The 24,103-nt window shown below is 40.1% G+C and overlaps 1 protein-coding gene across 1 annotated transcript in view; it reads left to right on the forward strand.

Annotated features, from left to right (window-relative positions):
- The window catches only part of BMAL2 (basic helix-loop-helix ARNT like 2), a gene marked incomplete at its 5' end in the record, with an annotated part of 87,458 nt that overhangs the window by 50,504 nt on the left and 12,851 nt on the right, over positions 1-24,103 (forward strand). Inside the window, 5 exons of the mRNA XM_082666810.1 lie at positions 155-312; positions 5,324-5,403; positions 6,477-6,569; positions 9,571-9,688; positions 10,519-10,662. Coding sequence (XP_082522936.1) covers positions 155-312; positions 5,324-5,403; positions 6,477-6,569; positions 9,571-9,688; positions 10,519-10,662 — 593 coding nt within the window. The remainder of the gene's footprint in view (positions 1-154; positions 313-5,323; positions 5,404-6,476; positions 6,570-9,570; positions 9,689-10,518; positions 10,663-24,103) is intronic.

The following is a 24,103-nucleotide window of genomic DNA, read 5'->3' on the forward strand; positions in this document are numbered from 1 at the left end:
TCCCGCCTCTTCCCTGAATGCCACCCGCAGGGCCAAAGTCGGGAGGAAGAACAGTGGGGGCTTGCTGGCCTCACCCGTGCTCCCACTGCTGCCTCTGGGGTCACTGGGGGTCTGTTAAATGTTAACTATAATGGAAGCTCTTTCTCCTTCTTAGAGAAGCGCATAGCCAAACCGAAAAGCGCAGGAGAGATAAAATGAACAACCTGATTGAAAAACTGTCCGCGATGATCCCTCAGTGCAATCCCATGGCACGGAAACTGGACAAACTGACAGTTTTAAGAATGGCTGTTGAACACTTGAGATCTTTAAAAGGTGAGTTTGAAAATGGCCTCCACACTTGGATTTGTGAAGTCTTCCCTGTAATTGAAGTCCCTGATGGGTTTGTTTTGTTGTTATTGGCTACTGAGATTTTATACAGATGTGTCTTTCAACTTTATAGGTATTCATTTTGATGCTTGTCCGTATTCTGTACGTGGAGAAAATACTAATTTGGATGTCAGAAAACTTGGTTTCACTAAAAGCTTCATCTTGAGTTTACTATGTGAACTTGAAAAGCCTTTATATTTCTACTAGTTTTCTCATACATAATATGAAGATGATAAAACCTGCTGTACATACCTCTCAATATTTTAGAAGTTTTTAAATGTTAATTATTATAATTTTAAGTTGACAGATTTCCACTATTAGAAAAAAAAACCTCCTTAAATTCAGCAATTTCTCTTAAAACTTTATTCAGACTTGTAAGTAGTACTGAAAATGCATCACACCTTACTATTCTAAGATATTCTCACATTTACGAGACATTGGGTGAAGGAGGTCCTTAGCTGATGCTTCTCGGGGCGTGCGGGATCGTTTCTGACTTTAGAAGTTCCCCTATTTGAGCTTGAATTTTAAATCCAAGTGTAATAAGTGTTCTGTGCATATGTGTAGTCGAAATCACATCTGGTTTGGGAATAACCCTGGTCTGACTTGGGGGGCAGAATGATGGAAATAGAATTGAGTTTTAGGTACAGGAATGTTAATGACATAAATTCACATTGAGATTATCAGAGGACCGGCAGAGGAGTTCGCTGCAGACCACTGAGAAGACTCTGAAAGTTCAGGTTTGTAAAGATCTAAAAGATTATAGTGAAATCTGGCTCAAAAAGTATAAGAAAGGAATAAGCAAAGGAAGACCAAGGGTCTTCTTTAGATCTCTGTCCTATACTGCATACCAGGAAAAGGAATCTGTTTCAGGGAAAAGGAAGTGCTGTGGTCTGAACATAGAGACTTTGCCAAGTCAAGTTAAAGTGGCTTAGAGGGAAGCAGTGCTCCCTGGACTCCAGGTGCAAACTGGAGCCCAGACAAAGAGGATCTTACTTCATAATGAGACAAAAAATCCTGGCAAATCTGTTCGGATTGGAGGAGGAGGGGGCATTGGCAAATTAGGAAGTAAAACTAGAGACAGCTATTAAAGGGCTATTCAGTAGTAATTTGTGCAAGTTGTACTTTAAATCACCTTCCTTAGATCTCCACAGATGGTAGAAAAATGACTTATGCACTGTGATGAGCTGAGTGCATGCAGATCTGGAGTGCAGGCAGTGGGGAAAAGCAAGTTCAGCCCTTGATCCCTTCAGTGCCATGCAGAGAGCAGCCCAGGTGTTGGGAGACTGCCTGGCAGGCTTCCTTTTGGGAGTGTGATAGGAGGTCTTTGGTTCATAAGAGTCTGTTGTGAAAGAAGATTCTCTTTTACCCACAACTGGGTCTTGCATAAGTTGTATGTAACACTTCCCTTCAATCTTTTAGCAGTGAACATTAGCAGGCTCAACCGAGGTCATTTGCTTGCAGCCCTAAAATTACCCAACAGTTTTCACATTCACAACGTCCTGGCAGAAGAGGACCTAAGGGAAAAGCCATGAATCAGTCAACTAATTCAACAAACATGAAATGAGCATCAGCTCGGTTCCTGTCCTGTGCTGGGGTTAGGAAAATGAAGGAGGCAAGATCTCTGTGCTTGGAGGGGTTCGTGGTGGACAAGGGAGACAGACCCCGGAGAAGATCATTAACACCCAGTGTGATAAATGTTATGTGGAAGTACGCGTGGGACGAGGGGCAGCTCAGTAGGGAGGAGAGCTGCCTAAATCCAGAAGGGATTCTTTGGAACAGAGCGTAGATTTCACCATTGGCCCTTCTAAGCTGAAGCGAAGTGGTCATGTACGCATCACACATCCTGACCAGATCCTTAGTCAGTGCTACCCACGGATGAGATGACTTAAAGCAGCTGGGGCTGCATTCCAGTGCCCTAGCCAGAGTGTACCCCAACTCGATCCACAAATGCCCAGATGCCAGATCATGAGAAGGCTGCACGTGGATGGTCCACACGTAATTACTTTGAAGACAGAGGGTGGTGAAATGATTTTTTTTCTCTACACTCTGCAGCAGTGCTTTGCAGACTATCTGGGGGGGAGAGCAAGTGCTCCCCACCCCCATCCATTGTAAAATACGGTACAATTATTCAGTGGAAAAACGTTCATGGGCTGGGATGCCGCAACAGTGTTACATTTCCATAAAAGTGTCTAAATGTGTATTCTTAATTTCTGTGCTCATCTCACCACGGGTGATGACGACAGTGGTTTGCAGACCACATTTGGAGTAAGCCTTCTTCTGCAGCAGCAGGTGCTTTCCGAGAACCTGCGTGGGTCTGAACACCTGGGAGCCAATAATGCATGCGTGGGTCCTGGAGGCAAACCTGGGTTCGAATCCTGGCTCCCTGCCTTAATTGCCATGGGACTTAAGTTACTTCACATTCTAACCCTCAACTCCCACAGCTGTGAAGCAGGGATAATGCATTGCCTCATAGGGTTGTTGTTAAGAGTAAAGGACAAGTGTAAAGGGGGAGCACAGTGTTTCTCTTTTTTTCATTATTGTTCTTTTTTTTACTGCAGTATAGTTGATTTACAATGTTGTGTTAGTTTCAGGTGTACAGCAAAGTATATATTGAGCTATACATATACAGTAGGTCCTTGTTGTTTATTTTGTATCCATTAATCCCAAACTCCTAATTCATCCCTCCCCCAACACCTTTCCCCTTTGGTAACCACAAGTATGAGTCTACGTCTGTGAGTCTGTTTCTGTTTTGTAAATACTGTTTCTGTTATTTGTATCATTTTTTTAGATTCCACATGTAAGTGATATCATATGAAGTTTGTCCTAAGACAGATGTCAGAGGAAGAGCACAGGGTTTCTTGATGCTGGAGGTGGTGGTCAGAGGACAGGAGGAAGAATTGATATTGTCATATTGATCATTATTATCCTTATTATAATGATCATTGTCATACTGTCATTTTTTAATGACGGTGATGAACTTTATAACAGAAGTCAGTGATCATGTTTCCTCATTTGTTTTTGCCACCAGAATCTGAGAATCAACTTTGTCACTGCCCTTTGGCAGGCGTACAGAATCGCACGGCTTGCATTTTCTTAGCTCACCTCACCCTGGCTTCAGCTCTTTGCTGACTGCCTTCTTTTTCTCCCTGGCACGTCCTCACGTCCTCACGTCCTCACTCTCCTCACGTCCTCACTCTCCTGTTGCGTCAGGGCTCGCCCATTCTGGCTGACAGACACTGACCGGCTTTCCTCAGCACGATTCCGCCAACCTCGCTTCAGGCCAGCCTGGAAGTGTCAGCGCCTCACTCACATTGATTTATTCCTGTGCCTGGCCTGGCACGCAGAGTCTGCGTCTTTCATCCCTTTCTCAACTCCCTCCTACCAGGCTACTGGGTAGTAATAATAATAATAACAAGTAGTCATTTGGGGGAATTCTTTGAGGGCTACCTAGAAGGTAGATTCCAAAAGAGATTTCGTTTGCTTATGCCAGGCCTTTCAGGGGTGCTGCCGGTCTGAGAAGACTTTACCAAATCACTCCATGAGTGTGTGTGATTTTTCTGGTTTTGTTTTTTCCCCACCACTTAGGTAGTTGGTGAGTTTCGGCTATAAATTCATCCAAGGACCAATTAATGGTTAACATGTCTCAGGGTATTACCCTACCTTTCTTTTGCAAAAGCATCTTTCCTTGCGGTGCCTAGAAGGAGGGGTTTAGGGTTAGGGAGGTTGGGAAGTGTAAGGGAGGGAAATGTGATTTACTTTTGAATCGCCCTTGCTTGGAGGTTATCTGGGGACAGCACACCTTGGCTTGATGAACTGTCCCCTGCGCCCCCTTGTGGCCATGAAGGGCTTTCCCTGTCAAGGTTGGTGGATGCCCTCAAGACAAACGTACTTTTAGTTCTTCCCTTACTTCGCTCAGGTCAAATTTTACCTAGCTTTGACATGATCATTACTTATCATTTTCCCAGCTCTTCTGGTTTCTTTAGAGACTTTCCTTTTAATACAGTAAGCTCTATGCTAAGGGCTTAAAGTGAATTATTTCATTTATATTTTATACATTTTTTTGTATTATCAGAAGTCTCCATATGCTCTTTAAAGGGTCCTATGGGAAATCTTATGAATCCATAAAATTTGCTTAGAATTCCAGAATATCTCTATTCAGGGTAATTCATATGATCAGTTTTAATAAGCTAAGAAATTATAAAAATAACCAGAGTCATGAATATTGTTGCATGTTATTATAATGTTATAGATAATATATTGCACTTTATTACTTTTCAATATACAGCTCTTACTGTCTGCACATGTGAGTATAATGGAATAAGTAGTTCTAAGAATTTACAGTCTGAGAGGCTGTATTACTAGACATTTCAGTCTAGTAATAACGAAGAAAGAGAATGATTACAGAAGAGGTCTTAGAGTGTGCTAAAAGAGAAAATACCATCATCGTCGTCACCAATAGCAACAGCAGCATTGCTAATGTTCACTGAGCATTTACTACATGTCCATCTCTAATTTTTTTTAAAGAAATACTCTATTTTATTACTCTATTTTATTTATTTATTTATATTTTTGGCTCATTGGGTCTTCGTTGCTGCACATGGGCTTTCTCTAGTTGCAGTGAGGGGGAGCTACTCTTAGTTGTGGTGCGCAGGCTTCTCATTGTGGTGGCTTCTCTTGTTGCGGAGCACGGGCTCTAGGTGTGCAGGCTTCTGTAGTTGTGGCACGCGGGCTCAGTAGTTGTGGCTCAGGGGCTCAGTAGTTGTGGCTCGTAGGCTCTAGAGCGCAGGCTCAGTAGTTGTGGTGCACAGGCTTAGTTGCTCCGTGGCATGTGGGATCTTCCTAGACCAGGGCTCGCACCCATGTCCGCTGCATTGGCAGGTGGATTCTTAACCACTGCACCACCAGGGAAGTCCCTCCATCTCTATTTTTAATAACTAGTTGACTTCTTTATTTTCAGGTATGACAAGTTCTTATGCAGGAAATAATTACAGACCTTCATTCATTCAGGATAATGAGCTCAGACACTTAATTCTTAAGGTAAGTTAAGAGATATGTTTGTTTAAGTTGTATTTATCCTTTCATTTTTGTTTGAAAGGGAGGAAGATTTTTAGTTCTAAAAATTCCTGTTCTAAACATACAGGACTCTGTATTATACCAAATTTCCTTTAAGATAAAAATTTAAGTTATGCAAGTAAATATGTCTTATTAGTTTGGGCTAATGAATGTAGAGGCAGAGGATAGGCACTTTCCAAAGGAGAGAGCGTAGCTTGTCTTTAATGCTAAGCTCCTTACACTGCCTGCTGCACTCACTTCCCACACCGTAGGCTCTACTCCCCACTATTGGCACCTCCTTCAAGGCCATCTACCTTGTACTCAGTTCCTTCAGGATCCTGTTCTCTGCAGATGAGCCAGCCACTGCTTACTGAATGAGTTATTAGTCGATGCTTTGCCATTTCTGTCCTCATCATTTCACGTGCATGCCTGGGTTTCAGATTCACTGGTCTACAGGTTTATTTGACGTGGAAAATATGACCGTGTCATTGGCTTATCCTGCTCCCAGGAGGTGATACATGTCTTGATCTTGTGCTGTTACTACTAGGCTTTATGCCTCAGTATGATTAAATAGAAAGATTTTTGATATACATTTGTCCGTTTTTCTTTTAATTTTTTTAAAGAGCCCCTTTTTTATTTGAACAGCTGAATTCAAATATAGTATTCCTGATGCTTCCTTCATCCCAATCTGCACAGTCCTTCCGTCTCAGTGCATCCACAGGCAACTGTTATTGGTGTGTTTTGATATCTTTACAGAGTTTCTGTATGAGTATAGAATTCAACATAGGTAATTTTTATATTTTGAAATATCTCAACTAGATATTCCATGCCTGGACTTTCCAAGTCAAAAACATTACTTTAGACTGGGGTTCAATTTGATTTTATCAGTCTTTTTATGTAGTGAGAAAATTTCTTAAAATTAATTTTACTAGCTCTTATGACCACTCTACTAGTTTTATTGCTACAATAATTTCCTCAAAATCTGAATGTATGTGTATGAGAGAGACAGAATTCACTTTGTATTTTTAAAATATTCACTTTGTATTTTTAAATTCTAGACTGCAGAAGGCTTCCTATTTGTGGTTGGATGTGAAAGAGGAAAAATTCTCTTCATTTCTAAATCAGTCTCCAAAATACTTAATTATGATCAGGTATCCAAAACTGAGGATATTTTCTTACTATGTTTATTAATTTTAAAAAAAAATTTTTTGGGGGGTGTGTGGCTGCGTCGGGTCTTAGTTGAGGCATGCAGGATCTTTCGTTGTGGTGTGGGCTCTTCGTTTGGCGCATGGGCTCTTCGTTGCAGCATGCGGGCTTCTCTCTAGTTGCGGTGCATGGGCTCTAGTTTGAGGCACGCGGGCTCTCTAGTTGAGGCGCACGAGCTCAGTAGTTGTGGCATGTGGGCTTAGTTGCCCCATGGCATGTGGAATCGTAGTTTCCCAGCCAGGGATCGAACCCATGTCCCCTGCATTGGAAGGCGATTCTTTACCACTGGACCACCAGGGAAGTCCCACTATGTTTATTTTGTGAAAAAAAAAAAAACATCTTGAAGCTCTTTTTCTGAACTCTTTCTTCCCATTGGGCTGTGGGATTGGCTTCTGCTAAGTTAGAACTAAGAGAGATGGGAAGATGTGTGGAAAAAGTATGAATTTTTGTTATTGACAGGAGTGTTCACTTCCTTCAGCAAGTTATTTCATTTTCCTGAACCTCAGCTTCCTCCTATGTAAAAAGTGGAAATTATGATTATACCTGTCTCTCAGGATGTAAGCACTAAATACGATATCATATTTGAGTGTCTGAAAAATATCGGTCACCCTTCTCTATTTCCTCCAAGAGACAGCATTATTATTTATTAAGTTACACACACTACAAAACAGCTTTTTATCTAGGCTCTGGCAACAAACTCTGAAATACATCTTTCATTTAACTAGTGGTGTGATTGATTTGCCTCCTTTTTACTGAACACCATTTAATTTAAACTAGTTACTCAAAAACTATAGCACTGAAACCAACAGAGTGAATAAACTAGCACCTGTGGTCTCCTTCAAAATAGAAATAGAATAATATAATACATAATAAAAATAATATATATAGCTCTATTTACAGTAGCCAGGACATGGAAGTAACCTAAGTGTCCATCGACAGATGAATGGATAAAGAAGATGTGGCACATATATACAATGGAATATTACTCAGCCATAAAAAGAAATGAAATTGAGTTATTTGTAGTGAGGTGAATGGACCTAGAGTCTGTCATACAGAGTGAAGTAAGTCAGAAAGAGAAAAACAAATACCGTATGCTAACACATATATATGGAATCTTAAAAAAAAAAATTGGTCGTGAAGAACCTAGGGGCAGGACGGGAATAAAGATGCAGACCTACTACAGAATGGACTTGAGGACACTGGGAGGGGGAAGGATAAGCTGGGACAAAGTGGGAGAGCGGCATGGATATATATACACTACCAAATGTAAATCCGATAGCTAGTGGGAAGCAGCCGCATAGCACAGGGAGATCAGCTCGGTGCTTTGTGACCACCTAGAGGGGTGGGATAGGGAGGGAGACGCAAGAGGGAAGAGATATAGGGATATATGTATATGTATAGCTGATTCCCTTTGTTATAAAGCAGAAACTAACACACCATTGTAAAAAAGATAATAATAATATATATAAAGATATAATAAATAATATAGAAATAAGATAGCCCCCAGCTTTAATCTTAAATAACTCCCATTAATCTCTGCCTGTATTCCCCCCAAACTTGAAAATTTGGAGAGATAGAAGGCATTCATAGGTAATGAGTTAAATAACAGAAAAAGATTTTATGAACCTACATACAGAGGGAGTGAAAACCAAATGAATCATGCAGCTGGTTATAGGTGGGGACACAAAAGCAGGGTAAGACTTGATTTTTCTGTCTTCTAATTGGAAATAGAGAACATCACACACATACATACACACCAAGATACTTGACAATTCAAGGTTGCTCTTAAGTTCCAAATTAGTAACATGGAGGCCAGCCCCACTGGACACTGACTTTGCATTTCAGAGACCATTCAAGAGACTCACTGACTGCTCAGGAGGACTTTGGGATCCCCATGGTACAGGGTCTGGTCTTCAGCTTTTCAGCCTCAGAAATCTGATTTGTCTAGAACAGCAGAGATTGGCACAAATTGTAAATCACCTGTACTTCAATTAAAAAAAAAAAAACTGATTTGCTCGAAGCAGTTCTGGGTATAGACTTATCTTAGCCAATCACACAATAGACTGATGTATAAATCAGATTGCTAGTGGGGTTTTTTTGTTTGTTTTGTTTTTGATAGCGATATCTAACTGCCAAGCACTCCAGGCCACTTGGGCCAGCTGGTCCATTTTTTTACCTTCTGTAGGAATGTCTGCTTGGATAATAAAGGAGTTCAGAAGAGGGGTGATCACTGTGGGCTTCACATGTGAAGTAGAATGTCTCCTAGGCTTTAAGATGAGCAGAGAAGGGGAGGAAGACATTTCAGGTTGGGAGAAGGAAACTTGGAATTCAGGGAGTAAAAGGCAATTGGCTGGATCAGCCAGGGAACTGAGTTTCTAGAGAAAAGGTAATGAATTCCAGGTGATGAGACCATGCAAGCAAAGTCATGGGCTGAGGAATGCTGTGCATGTGGGGAGAAGTGGAATGCCAAATGAGACGTATTCCAGGTTGGATTTGAGTTATCAACAGTATGGTAATTATTTGTAAGCAGTATGGTAAATTTGAGTTACACCATAAAAATCACAGGTATTCTCTGACTTCTGTATTATACTGTAATATAATCTCTTTTACTAATGGTAAAGTTTAAAGTAAATAATAATATGCCTTGAAGTAACATGTGAATTGGGGATGTTACCAAGAGTAACAAGAATAAATAGAATGTTAGTTATTAGGTGTGTGTATGTGGTTTGTGTGTATCCAGTTATGGGTCTGTGTGCATGTGTTTTTTTCTATCTACACGTATCACTGTTTTTAACACTGACCAAGCTAAGGTCACCCAGTACAGTAAATGTACCTGAGCTTAAGAAAAAGCCACTTTAAACCAAAGAAAGAGTATCCTATGTCTGTATGAGGACAGGCAGAAATGACATGATACTGATTTTCAATGAACATCTACCTTATAAATAGGCTAGTTTGACTGGACAAAGCTTATTTGACTTCTTACATCCAAAAGATGTTGCCGAAGTAAAGGAACAACTTTCTTCCTCTGATATTTCACCAAGAGAGAAGCTAATAGATGCCGAAAGTAAGTACTCATTTCAGCATTCTTACCATTTTACGTAAATGTAATTATTACTTCAGAGTACGTCTGTACAGTGTTTTGAAAACATTAGCTAATTATGGTTTTATCAAGAGGAGAATTATTTAGTAAACTTTATCATCATCAGCCTCAGTTTAAAAAAATATATAACTATGTAGAGAATTCATGTATTTGTACACATATATAAAAACAAATACATTCATCTGAAGATGCTTTGGGGAAAATGTGATTACTTCATATTCTCTATTTTTCATATGCTAATAAAATATTTATAGGAAAGTATCATTTGGGATAAAAAAATTGCTGGAGTTTTTTTATTATTTAGTTGTATGCTGAGGGACAATTATTCTCTTTCTTAAATGTGTTAGTTAGGTCTACTCAATGTGAAAGGCCTTGTATAATTGTGCTTGAGAAGTATACATATTCTTTATCTTCTCCAGAAATAATTTTCTTCTCTGAAAATGCTTATTGCCTAATAATTATTTATAATATAAAAATAATAATGCTTTATGCTACTGATTACTGTTTTAGTTAAGGTTTTTTTCATTTAATTTTTATTTCATTTAAATTATCTTCACTATCTGCCCCCCTGGGGAAAAATATAAAGGTAAATTTCAAGTGATTATAAGTTATCAAAATGTGATTGCTTGACAAATACATTTTTGGGGTATGTTTCACTTTGGGGTTTACTGTATAATAATGTCAATAACCATTTCTCAAGTAATAGATGACCAGAAAATGTTAGGAGATAGATTTCAAATTTATTTGAAAATATTATTTTCTACCTATTCTCTTACCTCTTTGCACTATGAAAGCTGGTTTGCAAGCTCACAGTAATTTCCACACCGCAAGGAGTTGTGTGTATTCTGGCTCAAGACGATCCTTTTTCTGTCGAATCAAGAGCTGTAAAATCTCTGTTAAAGAAGAGCACGAATGCTTACTCAACTCAAAGAAGAAAGGTATTGTCCTTTTGAAATGTCAAGTGATTTGAGCCATGGATATAAAATTAAATGTCCTAAATATTTTCTGTACAAGAAAAAAAAAATAAGCTGAATGGTCGAGGCAAATAATTGAGGCCAAAAGCATTTATTTATCTAAATAATTCTGGTTCTGGTGAACCAAGACCGTGTTAAGTAGATCCAACCATAAGTGAATCAGCTAACCTACACAGCAGTCCATATGAGAGAAAACCTTGGCGGCCAACCCAACTACCTTAACATGGCTGAAATCTCTGTGATGTTTGATGCAAGTTATAAATTGAGTAGAGGCTAACATTATCAAGTTTTGTTTGTGTTTTAAAGACTACCAGATTAATTTCTCTCTCCTGTGAAGAAAAGAGTTTCCACGTGGACTTATTTAGTACTAATATTTCAGTCATCTCTTTGTTGTGGTGCATGGCTAGTGTCCAGGATAACCATTTTACTTCTGTAAAACCTGACCTCACCCTCTGCCCCCTGGCCTAGCATCTTACTCTTTGTTTCTCAACCTTGCAACTGCGTAGGTTGCAACCTCTCTATTCTTTTTGAGAACCACTGCTTTAAACTCTTGTGTCAAGTATGAGATTCTTTGGGAACACAAGAAGAGGAAAGGGTAGAGGAAGAGGGGATGCCCTGGGCAGCAGTGCCGAGACTCGTGCAGGCTCAGCGGCCATGGCTCACAGGCCCAGCCGCTCCGCGGCATGTGGGATCTTCCCGGACCGGGGCATGAACCCGCGTCCCCTGCATCGGCAGGCGGACTCTCAACCACTGCGCCACCAGGAAAGCCCGCTTACAGTTTTTTTACAGCGTGCAAAGTAATGTTTGAAGGCCATTGCTTTGGAGATTAGAGAAGTAATAGATGAGTCACAGGATACCCCTAGGAACACCTCTGTGCTTTTAGTAGACCCCTCACCTGATAGTGAGAAGGACTTTTTTCATGTTATATGAGGTCCAGTGGGAGCTAAGTGACATTGCCATCACCGCAGTAACATATGAAGTACTAAATCAGACACCCTGGGTCTGCCCCCCTTAGGACTTCATATTAAGACCACAGGAAGGTCAAGACGTGTAGACCAGCTAGGAGAACCTCACAAACATTTCAAAAGATCTGTCCCCGAATAAGGAAGACTACAGGATGATCAGTGGAGATATGAAAGATTTAAGAGGACAGCTTGGTGATGTGCTTCTCCACCATAATGAAGGTTTAATCCTGAATTGACAAGTGCCCAGTGTGGAAGAAAAGATTGGTGCCTGTCAAGCCTGTGGCCCTGGAGGCTTCCCAGACTCAGATCTCCAAAACAGGATGCCAACAGCAGCACCAGGGCATCCTGCTGGAAGGAATGGAGAGTGCAAGCCCATTGGCAGATCCTGGACCATTAAAGCACAGGCAACACCTCTTTCCAGGAAATCTTCCCTGACACCCTCCCCTTGTTGGTTGGCTTGAGTCCCCAGTACCCGCTTTTGCTAATCCATTAATAATCCTGACATCTCTTACATCACGGCCCTTTCCACACTGTATCAAAATTATTATTATTTTTTTGTTTGCCTCCCACACTAAACTGAGAGCGTCATTTCTCTTTCCATGATGCCTGGCACACAGTAGGCACTGAAACATTTACTGAAGGCGTAAGTGACCGTCCTCTTGCCCTTTGTTCCTGATTCACTGACCACACCATTGCTCTTCAGTCTACAAGAACAATTAAGAATCCAGTGAATTAGTCTACATTATAGGGTCTTTCTTTCACCAAAGAAGCAATTTAAACACATTTTGAGATTTTTTTCCCCCAAGACATTTTGAGCAAATACTATGGACTGAATTATGTCCCCTAAAATCCATATGTTGAAGTCCAATGTGGTCGTATTTGGAGATGGGACTTTTGGGAGATAATTACGTTTAGGTGAGGTCATGAGGGTGATGCCCTCCTTCTAAGAGGAGACCCCAGAGAGTTTGCAGTCTGTGAGCACACAGCGAGATGGTAGCTGTCTGTGAGCTAGGATGAGAGTCCCCACCAGAACTCAACTATGCTGCCATCCTGACCTCGGAGCTCCAGCCTCCAGAACTATGAGGAAATAAACTTCTGTTATTCAAGCCACTCAGCCTGTAGTGCTTTGTTATGCGGGCCCCAGCTGACTAGGATGGGAAACAGCTTGGATCATTTTTCTCTACCAGAATTCCAATAAGTAAAAGGCTCTGCAGTGGAAACCAAAGGAATCTTGGCCTTGCTGAAAATAAATGTATGTTTATTAAGTTGGCATTTTACAGTTTGTCTTGAAATACGGGACTGCAAGTCACAAATCGGTGGTAGGACTCTACCTTGTCTAGGCTCGTCCTTTCTCTTACCTTAGAGTTTTCATTTCATTTTTTGTCAAATTCTAGGACAGCACATGACTGAATATATACAGTTAGTCACTAATAATAATCTTAGAGGTATAATGCTTTCTGTGTCTGGCCTTTTAACCCTTTGTAAAGATACCGAAAGGAAAGTGAGATATCTTCTGTGAAACTACATGGTACTGTGGTAGCATTCCAAAGCAGTCTTGTAAATACTGAATCTTAAGCAAAAACACATGTGTATAGTCATAGATTAAAAAAAAAAATCCAAGCAGCATTCTTGAAGAATGTAATAATCAAACTTTAGTCCTTCCATGTGGTTTCTAAAAGGATTGTTTTTTTAATTATAAGTTTTAGAGATGTATAAGAGAGGCAGGGAAAGTTTCTTTCCTTTGAAATAAATATTGATAATCCTACTGGGAAAATACAGATATTTCAAGAATATCTGGTAAACGGTCAATTGGAGCTAATTTATAGTTGAATTCTGTGATTTATTGAAGAAACTGAAATATCTTTAAGTCCCTCCATTGTCACAGGTTCTTATACTAGGCCCTGCTTCACAACAGCCATGCTGGTGGACAGGCTTTAGGACAGAGTGGACAGGGCCTGGGCTCTGAATTCAATAGAGTTTTAATGTCAGGTATGCTGCTTAACAACTGTGTGATGTTAGGCAAGTTCCTCTCAATATATGGAAAATGGGTGGGTGGACTGAATTGTGTTTCCCCTAAATCCACATGTAGAAGGCCTTATTCCCAATGTGACTGTATTTGGAGACAGGGCCTTTAAAGAGGTAATAAAAGTTAAGGGAGGTCATAAGAGTGGGGCCCTAATCCGGTGTGACTGGTATCCTCATAAGAGGAGGAGAAGACCCCAGGGGTGCATACACGCAGAGGAGGCCACCTGAGGATGCAGTGAGAGAGGCCTCAGGAGAAACCAAGCCTTCCAGCACCTTGATCATGGACCTCTAGCCCCCAGAACTTTGAGAAAATAAATTTCTATTGTTTAAGCCACCAGTCTGTGGTATTTTGTATAGCAGCCTGAGCAGACTGATACAATGGCTGGACTAACAGCACCTCACGGGAGTGTGGTTAGGATCACATGTAGCTGAGGCAGTGCTTGGCTCCTAGTAAGCGCTCACTATGTGTAAGCTCTTATTTGTGGCTCAGAAAGAAGAGAGGGAAAATAAAAGAGCAAGAAAGAGAATCAGTGTGTATTTAAAGTCTGTATGCCAAGCACTTTGCATAAGTACCTAATTTAATTTGCATAACAATCCTGTGCAAACCATCCCAGTCTTGCAAATGAGAAAAACCAGAAGCTGAAAAAGGTTGTGTAACTTGTCTGAAGTCACATAGCAAGTGGCAGAATCAGGAATCTGGCTTTAAAATCTGTCTTCTTTCCACTATGCCATGCCGCCTATTAGAGTAGCTTCCTAGATGCCAAAGGTTATTAATGGGAGAGATCCATTCTAGATGCTTTCTGCAGCAGACACACAGCCAGGGGGTCGGCTCCTGTTGTGGGAATGTACCCCCGCCCACACACAGATGCTCATCCCCGCGTGAAGCTGGGCCACACAGATGCCTGCAGTTAGAGCCAAGTATGTTTTCAAAGAGGACTTTTTAATCTGCTCAGGTACTTGACCAGGTATTCACTCAGTACTCCAAAGCTCTGTGCCAAAGGCATGAGGTCGATTTGGCCTAAGAGGTGATGAGGGCTTGTGTTAACCATCAGCAGGGCCAGTCCCCACAGTGGAAGAGTTGGAAGTTGGGGAGCAGTGTATGTAGACAGACATGTAGACAGATGCCTGGGCCCCAATGAGGTAACCGCAGAATGTAACCCTGATTGGCCACGTGGATGGCTTCCCACTCATGAGACTGTTTTGTATTTTACTTTAACCAAAGGCAGTGTCCGTCAAGTGAAATGATTATCTTTTGCATAGAGTTGCCACTACATTGTTTTTTCCAATAATAATTAGCTAATGGAATTCACTATGTTTTAAGACCACTCCCTATTAATGAAGAAAGCCTGTAGTTAGTAAAGGTGTTTTTCTTCCCTTTTACTAGGACGTGCCAGTTCCATTTAAAATTTTAAATTATTGCTTAAGACTATTTTTTAGAGCAGTTTTAGGTTTACAACAAAATCGAGAGAGAGGTACAGAGATTTCCCATGTACCCCTTGCCCTCACAGATGTATAGCTTCCCCCATTATCAACATCCCCCACCCAGAATGCCATATATATTTTTTAAAACAAGGGTGAAACCTACATTGACACATCACAATTACACAAAGTCCATTAGTTTACCTTAGGGCTCACTCTTGGTGTTGTACATTCTGTGGGTTTGGACAAATGTGTAATTACGTACGTCCATCGTTGTAATATCACACAGAGTATTTTCACTGCCCTAAAAATCTTCTGTGCTCTGTCTATTCATCTCTCCCCCAAACTAGCCCTGGCAATCACTTATTTTTTCTTTCCTACTTTTGCCTTCGTTATATTTAAATTTAAAAGAAGAGAGACTAGAAAGCAGCCCTTTTAATGCTAATTGAAAATAAATTTAAGGGGCTTCCCTGGTGACGCAGTGGTTAAGGCTCTGCACTCCCAATGCAGGGGACCTAGGTTCGATCTGTGGTCAGGGAACTAGATCCCACACACATGCCGTAACTAAGAGTTCATATGCTACAACTAAAGAGCCGGCGAGCCGCAACTAAGGAGCCCTCCTTCCACAACTAAGGAGCCCATATGCCACAACTAAGGAGCCTGCCAGCCACAGCTAAGAACCAACACAACCAAAAAAAATAAAAATTAAGGTTTATGGAAAGGCCATTTCTCAAGATTGGCTATGAGTCGCTCAAGTGGGGCTTCATTATATTATTCTCTCTGATTTTGTGAATATTTGAGATTTTCCATAATAAAAAGTTTTTTAAAAACACGATTGGCATTAAAAACATTATTTCTACCATGATTCTAACATAAATGCCATGGATTCAAATTTTGAAACAGCTTTTGAAATGGCGTTAAGATTGCTTATGTGTCTCCACTTGTGAAATCAAATGCTGATAAGGATGGATGATTGTTACCAAATATCTTAGGTATTTCTTAAATTTATCTTGGTAAGATAATCAGTAATCCATGGGCTTCTTGTGCAACAAGATGTGGCATCCTCTCATGCCCCTTGGCTTCCAGTGTCCAATACTCGTGACTCTCTGCTTGACCTCTTTCTCTGGTCCTTAGAGACAGTTCTGCCTGTACCAGCAAGGGGCGGACCTCCAGTGCTGGGGAGTCAGTGCTCCCTGGAGGGTCCCTCATCCACTGACTGAGGGGAGCTGATGGATAAGTATTCTTGCTCTCTTTTCCTTGAGGCCATTCAAGCTGCATAACTGTGGTTCTTGTTCTACATTTTTTTCCCAGAATGCCCCAATAGGTTAAGCTTTAGTTTCCCAAAGTGGGGACTTGTTGAAAAATGTATCTATTATTAGCTTCTTTGTCTTCCCTGTCTCACTTCCCTGCCAGAGTTCCCTTGGGAGCGCCTCTCAAATACACTTCTTATACTCAAATCCTTGTCTCAGGATCAGCGTCTGTGAGAATTCAAAGTAAGCCATCAAGATACCAAGTTGAGAGACCCAGCTGGCAACTTGTGGAAGAAAAATTTCATAAAGGATTTTGAAAAGATACCCTGTGGATTAAGGCAGTGTTTGGGTTGTTTTTGTTTCTTTGTCTTTCTCTTTTTAAAATCATGCAGTCGATTGCACATGAGTCTACCCTGTGGAGCTGATTGTAAATAATTAGTTTGAGAGGATTGAGGCCCATGACCCCAGTATTTAGGTAAAAGTCTAAAGAATTCTTGGGATGAGAGGAATTTCTTTTTCTGAATTTTTCAGTTTTATTTTATTTTATTTTTATACAGCAGGTTCTTATTAGTCATCAATTTTATCCACATCACTGTGTATATGTCAATCCCAATCTCCCAATTCTTCACACCACCACCACCACCACCCTGCTGCTTTCCCTGCTTGGTGTCCATACGTTTGTTCTCTACATCTGTGTCTCTATTTCTGCCCTGCAAACCAGTTCATCTGTACCATTTTTCTAGGTTCCACATATATGCATTAATATATGATATTTGTTTTTCTCTTTCTGACTTACTTCACTCTGTATGACAGTCTCTAGATCCATTCATGCCTCAACAAATGACCCAATTTCATTCCTTTTTATGGCTGAGTAATATTCCATTGTATCTATGTACCACAACTTCTTTATCCATTCATCTGTCGATGGGCATCTAGGTTGCTTCCATGTCCTGGCTATTGTAAATAGTGCAGCAATGAACATTCGGGTGCATGTGTCTTTTTGAATTATGGTTTTCTCTGGGTATATGCCCATTAGTGGGATTGCTAGGTCATATGGTAATTCTATTTTTAGTTTTCTAAAGAACCTCCATACTGTCCTCCATAGTGGCTGTATCAGTTTACATTCCCACCAACAGTGCAAGAGGGTTCCCTTTTCTCCACACCCTCTCCAGCATTTGTTGTTTGTAGATTTTCTGATGATGCTCATTCTAACTGGTGTGAGGTGATACCTCATTGTAGCTTTGATTTGCATTTCTCTAATAATTAGTGATGTTGAGCAGCTTTTCATGTGCTTCTTGGCCATCTGTATGTCTTCTTTGGAGAAATGTCTATTTAACTCTTCTGCCCATTTTTGGATTAGGTTGTTTGTTTTTTTAATATTGAGCTGCACGAGCTACTTATATATTTTGGAGATTAATCCTTTGTCCGTTGATTCATTTGCAAATATTTTCTCCCATTCTGAGGGTTGTCTTTTCGTCTTGTTTATGGTTTCCTTTGCTGTGCAAAAGCTTTGAAGTTTCATTAGGTCCCATTTGTTTATTTTTGTTTTTATTTCCATTACTCTATGAGGTGGATCAAAAAAGATCTTGCTGTGATTTATGTCAAAGAGTGTTCTTCCTACGTTTTCCTCTAAGAGTTATATACTGTCCAGTCTTACATTTAGGTCTTTAATCCATTTTGAGTTTACTTTTCTGTATGGTGTTAGGGAGTGTTCTAATTTCATTCTTTTACATGTAGCTGTCCAGTTTTCCCAGCACCACTTATTGAAGAGATGTCTTCTCCATTTATATCTTTGCCTCCTTTGTCATAGATTAGTTGACCATAGGTGTGTGGGTTTATCTCTGGGCTTTCTATCTTGTTCCATTGATCTGTGTTTCTGTTTTTGTGCCAGTACCATATTGTCTCGATTACTGTAGCCTTGTAGTATAGTCTGAAGTCAGAGAGTCTGATTACTCCAGCTCCGTTTTTTTCCCTCAAGACTGCTTTGGCTATTCTGGGTCTTTTGTGTCTCCATACAAATTTTAAGATTTTTTGTTCTAGTTCCATAAAAAATGCTATTGGTAATTTGATAGGGATTGCATTGAATCTGTAGATTGCTTTGGGTAGTATAGTCATTTTCACAATATTGATTATTCCAATCCAAGAACATGGTATGTCTCTCCATCTGTTGGTATCATCTTTAATTTCTTTCATCAGTGTCTTATGGTTTTCTGCATACAGGTCTTTTGTCTCCCTAGGTAGGTTTATTCCTAGGTATTTTGTTCTTTTTGTTGCAGTGGTAAATGGGAGTGTTTCCATAATTTCTCTTTCAGATTTTTCATCATTAGTGTTTAGGAATGCAAGAGATTTCTGTGCATTAATTTTGTATCCTGCAGCTTTACCAAATTCATTGATTAGCTCTAGTAGTTTTCTGGTGGCATTTTTAGGATTCTCTATGTGTAGTATCATGTCATCTGCAAACAGTGACAGTTTTACTTCTTCTTTCCCAATTTGTATTCCTTTTATTTCTTTTTCTTCTCTGATTGCCGTAGCTAGGACTTCCAAAACTATGTTGAATAATAGCGGTGAGAGTGGACATTCTTGACTTGTTCCTGATCTTAGAGGAAATGCTTTCAGTTTTTCACCACTGAGAATGATGTTTGCTCTGGGTTTGTCATGTATGGCCTTTATTATGTTGAGGTACGTTCCCTCTGTGCCCACTTTCTGGAGGGTTTTTATCATAAATGGGTGTTGAATTTTGTCAAAAACTTTTTCTGCATCTATTGAGATGATCATATGGTTTTTATTCTTCAATTTGTTAGTATGGTTTATCACATTGATTGATTTGCATATATTGAAGAATCCTTGCATCCCTGGGATAAATCCCACTTGATCATGGTGTATGATCCTTTTAATGTGTTGTTGGATTCTGTTTGCTAGTATTTTGTTGAGGATTTTTGCATCTATATTCATCAGTGGTATTGGTCTGTAATTTTCTTTTTTTGTAGTATCTTTGTCTGGTTTTGGTATCAGGGTGATGGTGGCCTCATAGAATGAGTTTGGGAGTGTTCCTTCCTCTGCAGTTATTTGGAAGAGTTTGAGAAGGTTGTGTGTTAGCTCTTCTCTAAATGTTTGATAGAATTCACCTGTGAAGCCATCTGGTCCTGGACTTTTGTTTGTTGGAAGATTTTTAATCACAGTTTCAATTTCATTACTTGTGATTGGTCTGTTCGTATTTTCTATTTCTTCCTGGTTCAGTCTTGGAAGGTTATACCTTTCTAAGAATTTGTCCATTTCTTCCAGGTTGTCCATTTTATTGGCATAGAGTTGCTTGTAGTAGTCTCTTAGGATGCTTTGTATTTCTGCGGTGTCTGTTGTAACTTCTCCTTTTTCATTTCTAATTTTATTGGTTTGAGTCCTCTCCCTCTTTTTCTTGATGAGTCTGGCTAATGGTTTATCAATTTTTTTTATCTTTTCAAAAAACCAGCTTTTAGTTTTATTGATCTTTGCTATTGTTTTCTTTGTTTCTATTTCATTTATTTCTGCTCTGGTCTTTATGATTTCTTCTGCTGACTTTGGGTTTTGTTTGTTCTTCTTTCTCTTGCTCCTTTAGATGTAAGGTTAGATTGTTTATTTGAGATTTTTCTTGTTTGTAGATGTAGGCTTGTATAGCTATAAACTTCCCTCTTAGAACTGCTTTTGCTGCATCCCATAGGTTTTGGATTGTCGTGTTTTCATTGTCATTTGTCTCTAGGTATTTTTTGATTTCCTCTTTGATTTCTTTAGTGATCTCTTGGTTATTTACTATTGTATTGTTTAGCCTCCATGTTTGTGTTTTTTATGTTTTTTTCCCTGTAATTGATTTCTAATCTCATAGCGTTGTGGTCAGAAAAGATGCTTGATATGATTTCAGTTTTCTTAAATTTCCTGAGGCTTGATTTGTGACCCAAGATATGATCTATCCTGGAGAATGTTCCATGAGCACTTGAGAAGAAAGTGTAATCTGCTGTTTTTTGGATGGAATGTCCTATAAATATCAGTTAAATCTATCTGGTCTATTGTGTCATTTAAAGCTTGTTTCCTTATTAATTTTCTGTTTGGATGATCTGTCCATTGGTGTAAGTGAGGTGTTAAAAATCCCCCACTATTACTGTGTTACTGTCAATTTCCTCTTTTATAGCTGTTAGCAATTGCCTTATGTATTGAGGTTCTCCTATGTTGGGTGCATATATATTTATAATTGTTATATCTTCTTCTTGGATTGATCCCTTGATCATTATGTAGCGTCCTTTCTTGTCTCTTGTAACATTATTTTAAAGTCTATTTTATCTGATATGAGTATTGCTACTCCAGCTTTCTTTTGATTTCCATTTGCATGGAATATCTTTTTCCATGCCCTCACTTTCAGTCTGAATGTGTCCCTAGGTCTGAAGTGGGTCTTTTGTAGACAGCATATATATGGGTCTTGTTTCTGTATCCATTCAGCAAGTGTGTGTCTTTTGGTTGGAGCATTTAATCCATTCACGTTTAAGGTGATTATCAATATGTATGTTCCTATGACCATTTTCTTAATTGTTTTGGCTTTATTTTGTAGGTCCTTTTCTTCTCTTGTGTTTCCCACTTAGAGAAGTTCCTTTAGCATTTGTTTTAGAGCTGGTTTGGTGGAGGTGAATTCTCTTAGTTTTTGTTTGTCTGTAAAACTTTTGATTTCTCCATTAAATCTGAATGAGATCATTGCCTGGTAGAGTAATCTTGGTTGTAGTTTCTTCCCTTTCATCACTTTAAGTATATACTGCCACTCCCTTCTGGCTTGTAGAATTTCTGCTGAGAAATCAGCTGTTAACCTTATGGGAGTTCCCTTGTATGTTATTTGTTGGAAAACCCTTGCTGCTTTCAATAATTTTTCTTTGTCTTTAATTTTTGCCAATTTGATTACTGTGTGTCTCGGCGTGTTTCTCATTGGGTTTATCCTGTATGGGACTCGCTGCGCTTCATGGACTTGGGTGGCTATTTCCTTTCCCATGTTAGGGAAGTTTTCGACTATAATCTCTTCAAATATTTCCTCGGATCCTTTCCCTTTCTCTTCTCCTTCTTGGACCCCTACAGTGCTAATGTTGGTGTGTTTAATGTTGTCCCAGAGGTCTCTTAGGCTGTCTTCATTTCTTTTCATTCTTTTTTCTTTATTCTGTTCCATAGCAGTGAATTCCACCATTCTGTCTTCCAGGTCACTTATCTGTTCTTCTGCCTCAGTTATTCTGCTATTGATTCCTTCTAGTGTATTTTTCATTTCAGTTATTGTATTGTTCATCTCTGTTTGTTTGTTCTTTAATTCTTCTCGGTCTTTGTTAAACATTTCTTACATCTTCTTTATCTTTACCTTCATTCTTTTTCTGAGGTCCTGGATCATGTTCACTATCATTATTCTGAATTCTTTTTCTGGAAGGTTGCCTATCTCCACTTCATTTAGCTGTTTTTCTGGGGTTTTTTCTTGTTCCTTCATCTGGTACATAGCCCTCTGCCTTTTCATCTTGTCTGTCTTTCTGTGAATGTGGTTTTTGTTCCACAGGCTGCAGGATTGTAGTACTTCTTGCTTCTGCTGTGTGCCCTCTGGTGGATGAGGCTGTCTAAGAGGCTTGTGCAAGTTTCCTGATGGGAGGGACTGGTGGTGGGTAGAGCTGACTGTTGCTCTGGTGGGCAGAGCTCAGTAAAACTTTAATCTGCTTGACTGCTGATGGTTGGGGCTGGGTTCCCTTCCTGCTGGTTGTTTGGCCTGAGGCAACCCAACACTGGAGCCTACCCGGGCTCTTTGGTGGGGCTAATGGCAGACTTTGGGAGGGCTCAGGCCAAGGAGTACTTCCCAGAACTTCTGCTGCCAGTCTCCTCATCCTCACGGTGAGACAGAGCCACCCCCCGCCTCTGCAGGAGACCCTCCAACACTAGCAGGTAGGTCTGGTTCGGCCTCCTCTGGGGTCACTGCTCCTTCCCCTGGGTCCCAGTGTGCACACTACTTTGTGTGTGCCCTCCAAGAGTGGAGTCTCTGTTTCCCCCAGTCCTGTCGAAGTCCTGCCATCAAATCCTGCTAGCCTTCAAAGTCTGATTCTCTAGGAATTCCTCCTCCTGTTGCTGGACCCCCAGGTTGGGGAGCCTGATGTGGGCTCAGAACCTTCACTCCAGTGGGTGGACTTCTGTGGTATAAGTGTTCTCCCGTTTGTGAGTCACCCACCCAGCAGTTATGGGATTTGGTTTTACTGTGATTGCGCCCCTCCTACCATCTCATTGTGGCTTCTCCTTTGTCTTTGGATGTGGGGTATCTTTTTTGGTGAGTTCCAATGTCTTCCTGTCGATGATTGTTCAGCAGTTAGTTGTGATTCTGGTGTTCTCACAAGAGGTAGTGAGAGCACGTCCTTCTACTTCGCCATCTTGAAGCAATCCCCAAGAGGATTTTTTAATAGGATTTTTTTAAACTTTAAATAATTGATCAAATGGGTCAAATTCCATCAGTGAATGGAATTACACAATCCCAGCTAGAATTTTGCCAACTGAATAAATGTTCAAGGTGAGAATTGAGGGACAGATTGAGTTGGAAATTGTTAGTAATCCTGTTGTTAGAGAAGAATTAAAGAGGCTAAGTTCTGTGTGATGAGATTCCATATATAAATTTAAAACGTTTTTCAGTCTATATTTTCCATTGAGTAGAATATTTTTCGTCAGTATCATTTGTACATTTGCAAGCATCATCAGAAATGCCAAACTCAGTTTATAAGCCTTTTTTAAAGTTAATTATTTTTTTATTGAAGTAACTTTTGTTTATAACATTATGTAAGTTTCATGTGTACAGCATTGTATTTCTACTTCTGTATACCCTGTAGTATGCTTACCACCAAAAGTTTAGTTTCCATCCATCGCCATATGGTTGATTCCCCTTTACTCATCTTGCCCTCCCCTCTGCCCCCACTCTCCTGTTCCCCTACCCCTCTGGTGACCACCACTCTGTTCTCTGTATCTATGTGTTTGCTTTTGTTTGGTTTGGTTTGTTCATTTATTTTGGTTTTTGTTTGTTTGTTTTTTATATTCTAAATATAAGTGAAATCACATGGTATTTGTCTTTCTTCGTCTGACTTATGTCACTCAGCATAATATACTCAGGGTCCACCCATGTTGTCACAGATGTAAACCTTTTTATTTTTGACTGCCATCTAATTTTGTTAATATGAATGAAAACCTTGTATTACACTTACCCCAATTTTTAATTCCTTTAAGATATCTTGGATGTTGGGTGAGGTGAAGGGAGGAGCCCAGGTTTCTCATTTAACGACCTGGGTTGATTGTGGTGTCATTAAGCAGGATAGGGAATAAGTGATAAAGGCTTGGGTTGGGGTTGGAAGAGATAAAGACATGTAATTTAAGGCATCTGTGGGCTGTGGAGGGGATGATGTCTGTTAGGTGTTGAATACAAGGTTCTACGCAGGGCTTACAAGAGCTAAACTATCTGTTCCCTGCTTTATTCTGCCACTTCCCCATCACAGACTATGCTTCAGCTGCTTCTGACTGCTCGCTCTTGACTCTGTTTGCACTGGCTGTTCCCTCTGACTGGAACACCTTTTGTAGTACTCCCCCTCCATCACTCAGGCAACTCCTGTTTGAACACCTTCTATGACAGGCACTCACTACCATCAAATAGCACCACAGTAGCGGTTCACAGAGGGAGTTCTCGAGCCAGCCTGTCTGGGTGTAATTTACCCTCAGCTCCACCCTTCCCTGCTGTGA

This window comes from Grampus griseus, assembly GCF_964374135.1.
Source record: "Grampus griseus genome assembly, chromosome: 11".
NCBI classification, from domain to species: Eukaryota; Metazoa; Chordata; class Mammalia; order Artiodactyla; family Delphinidae; genus Grampus; species Grampus griseus.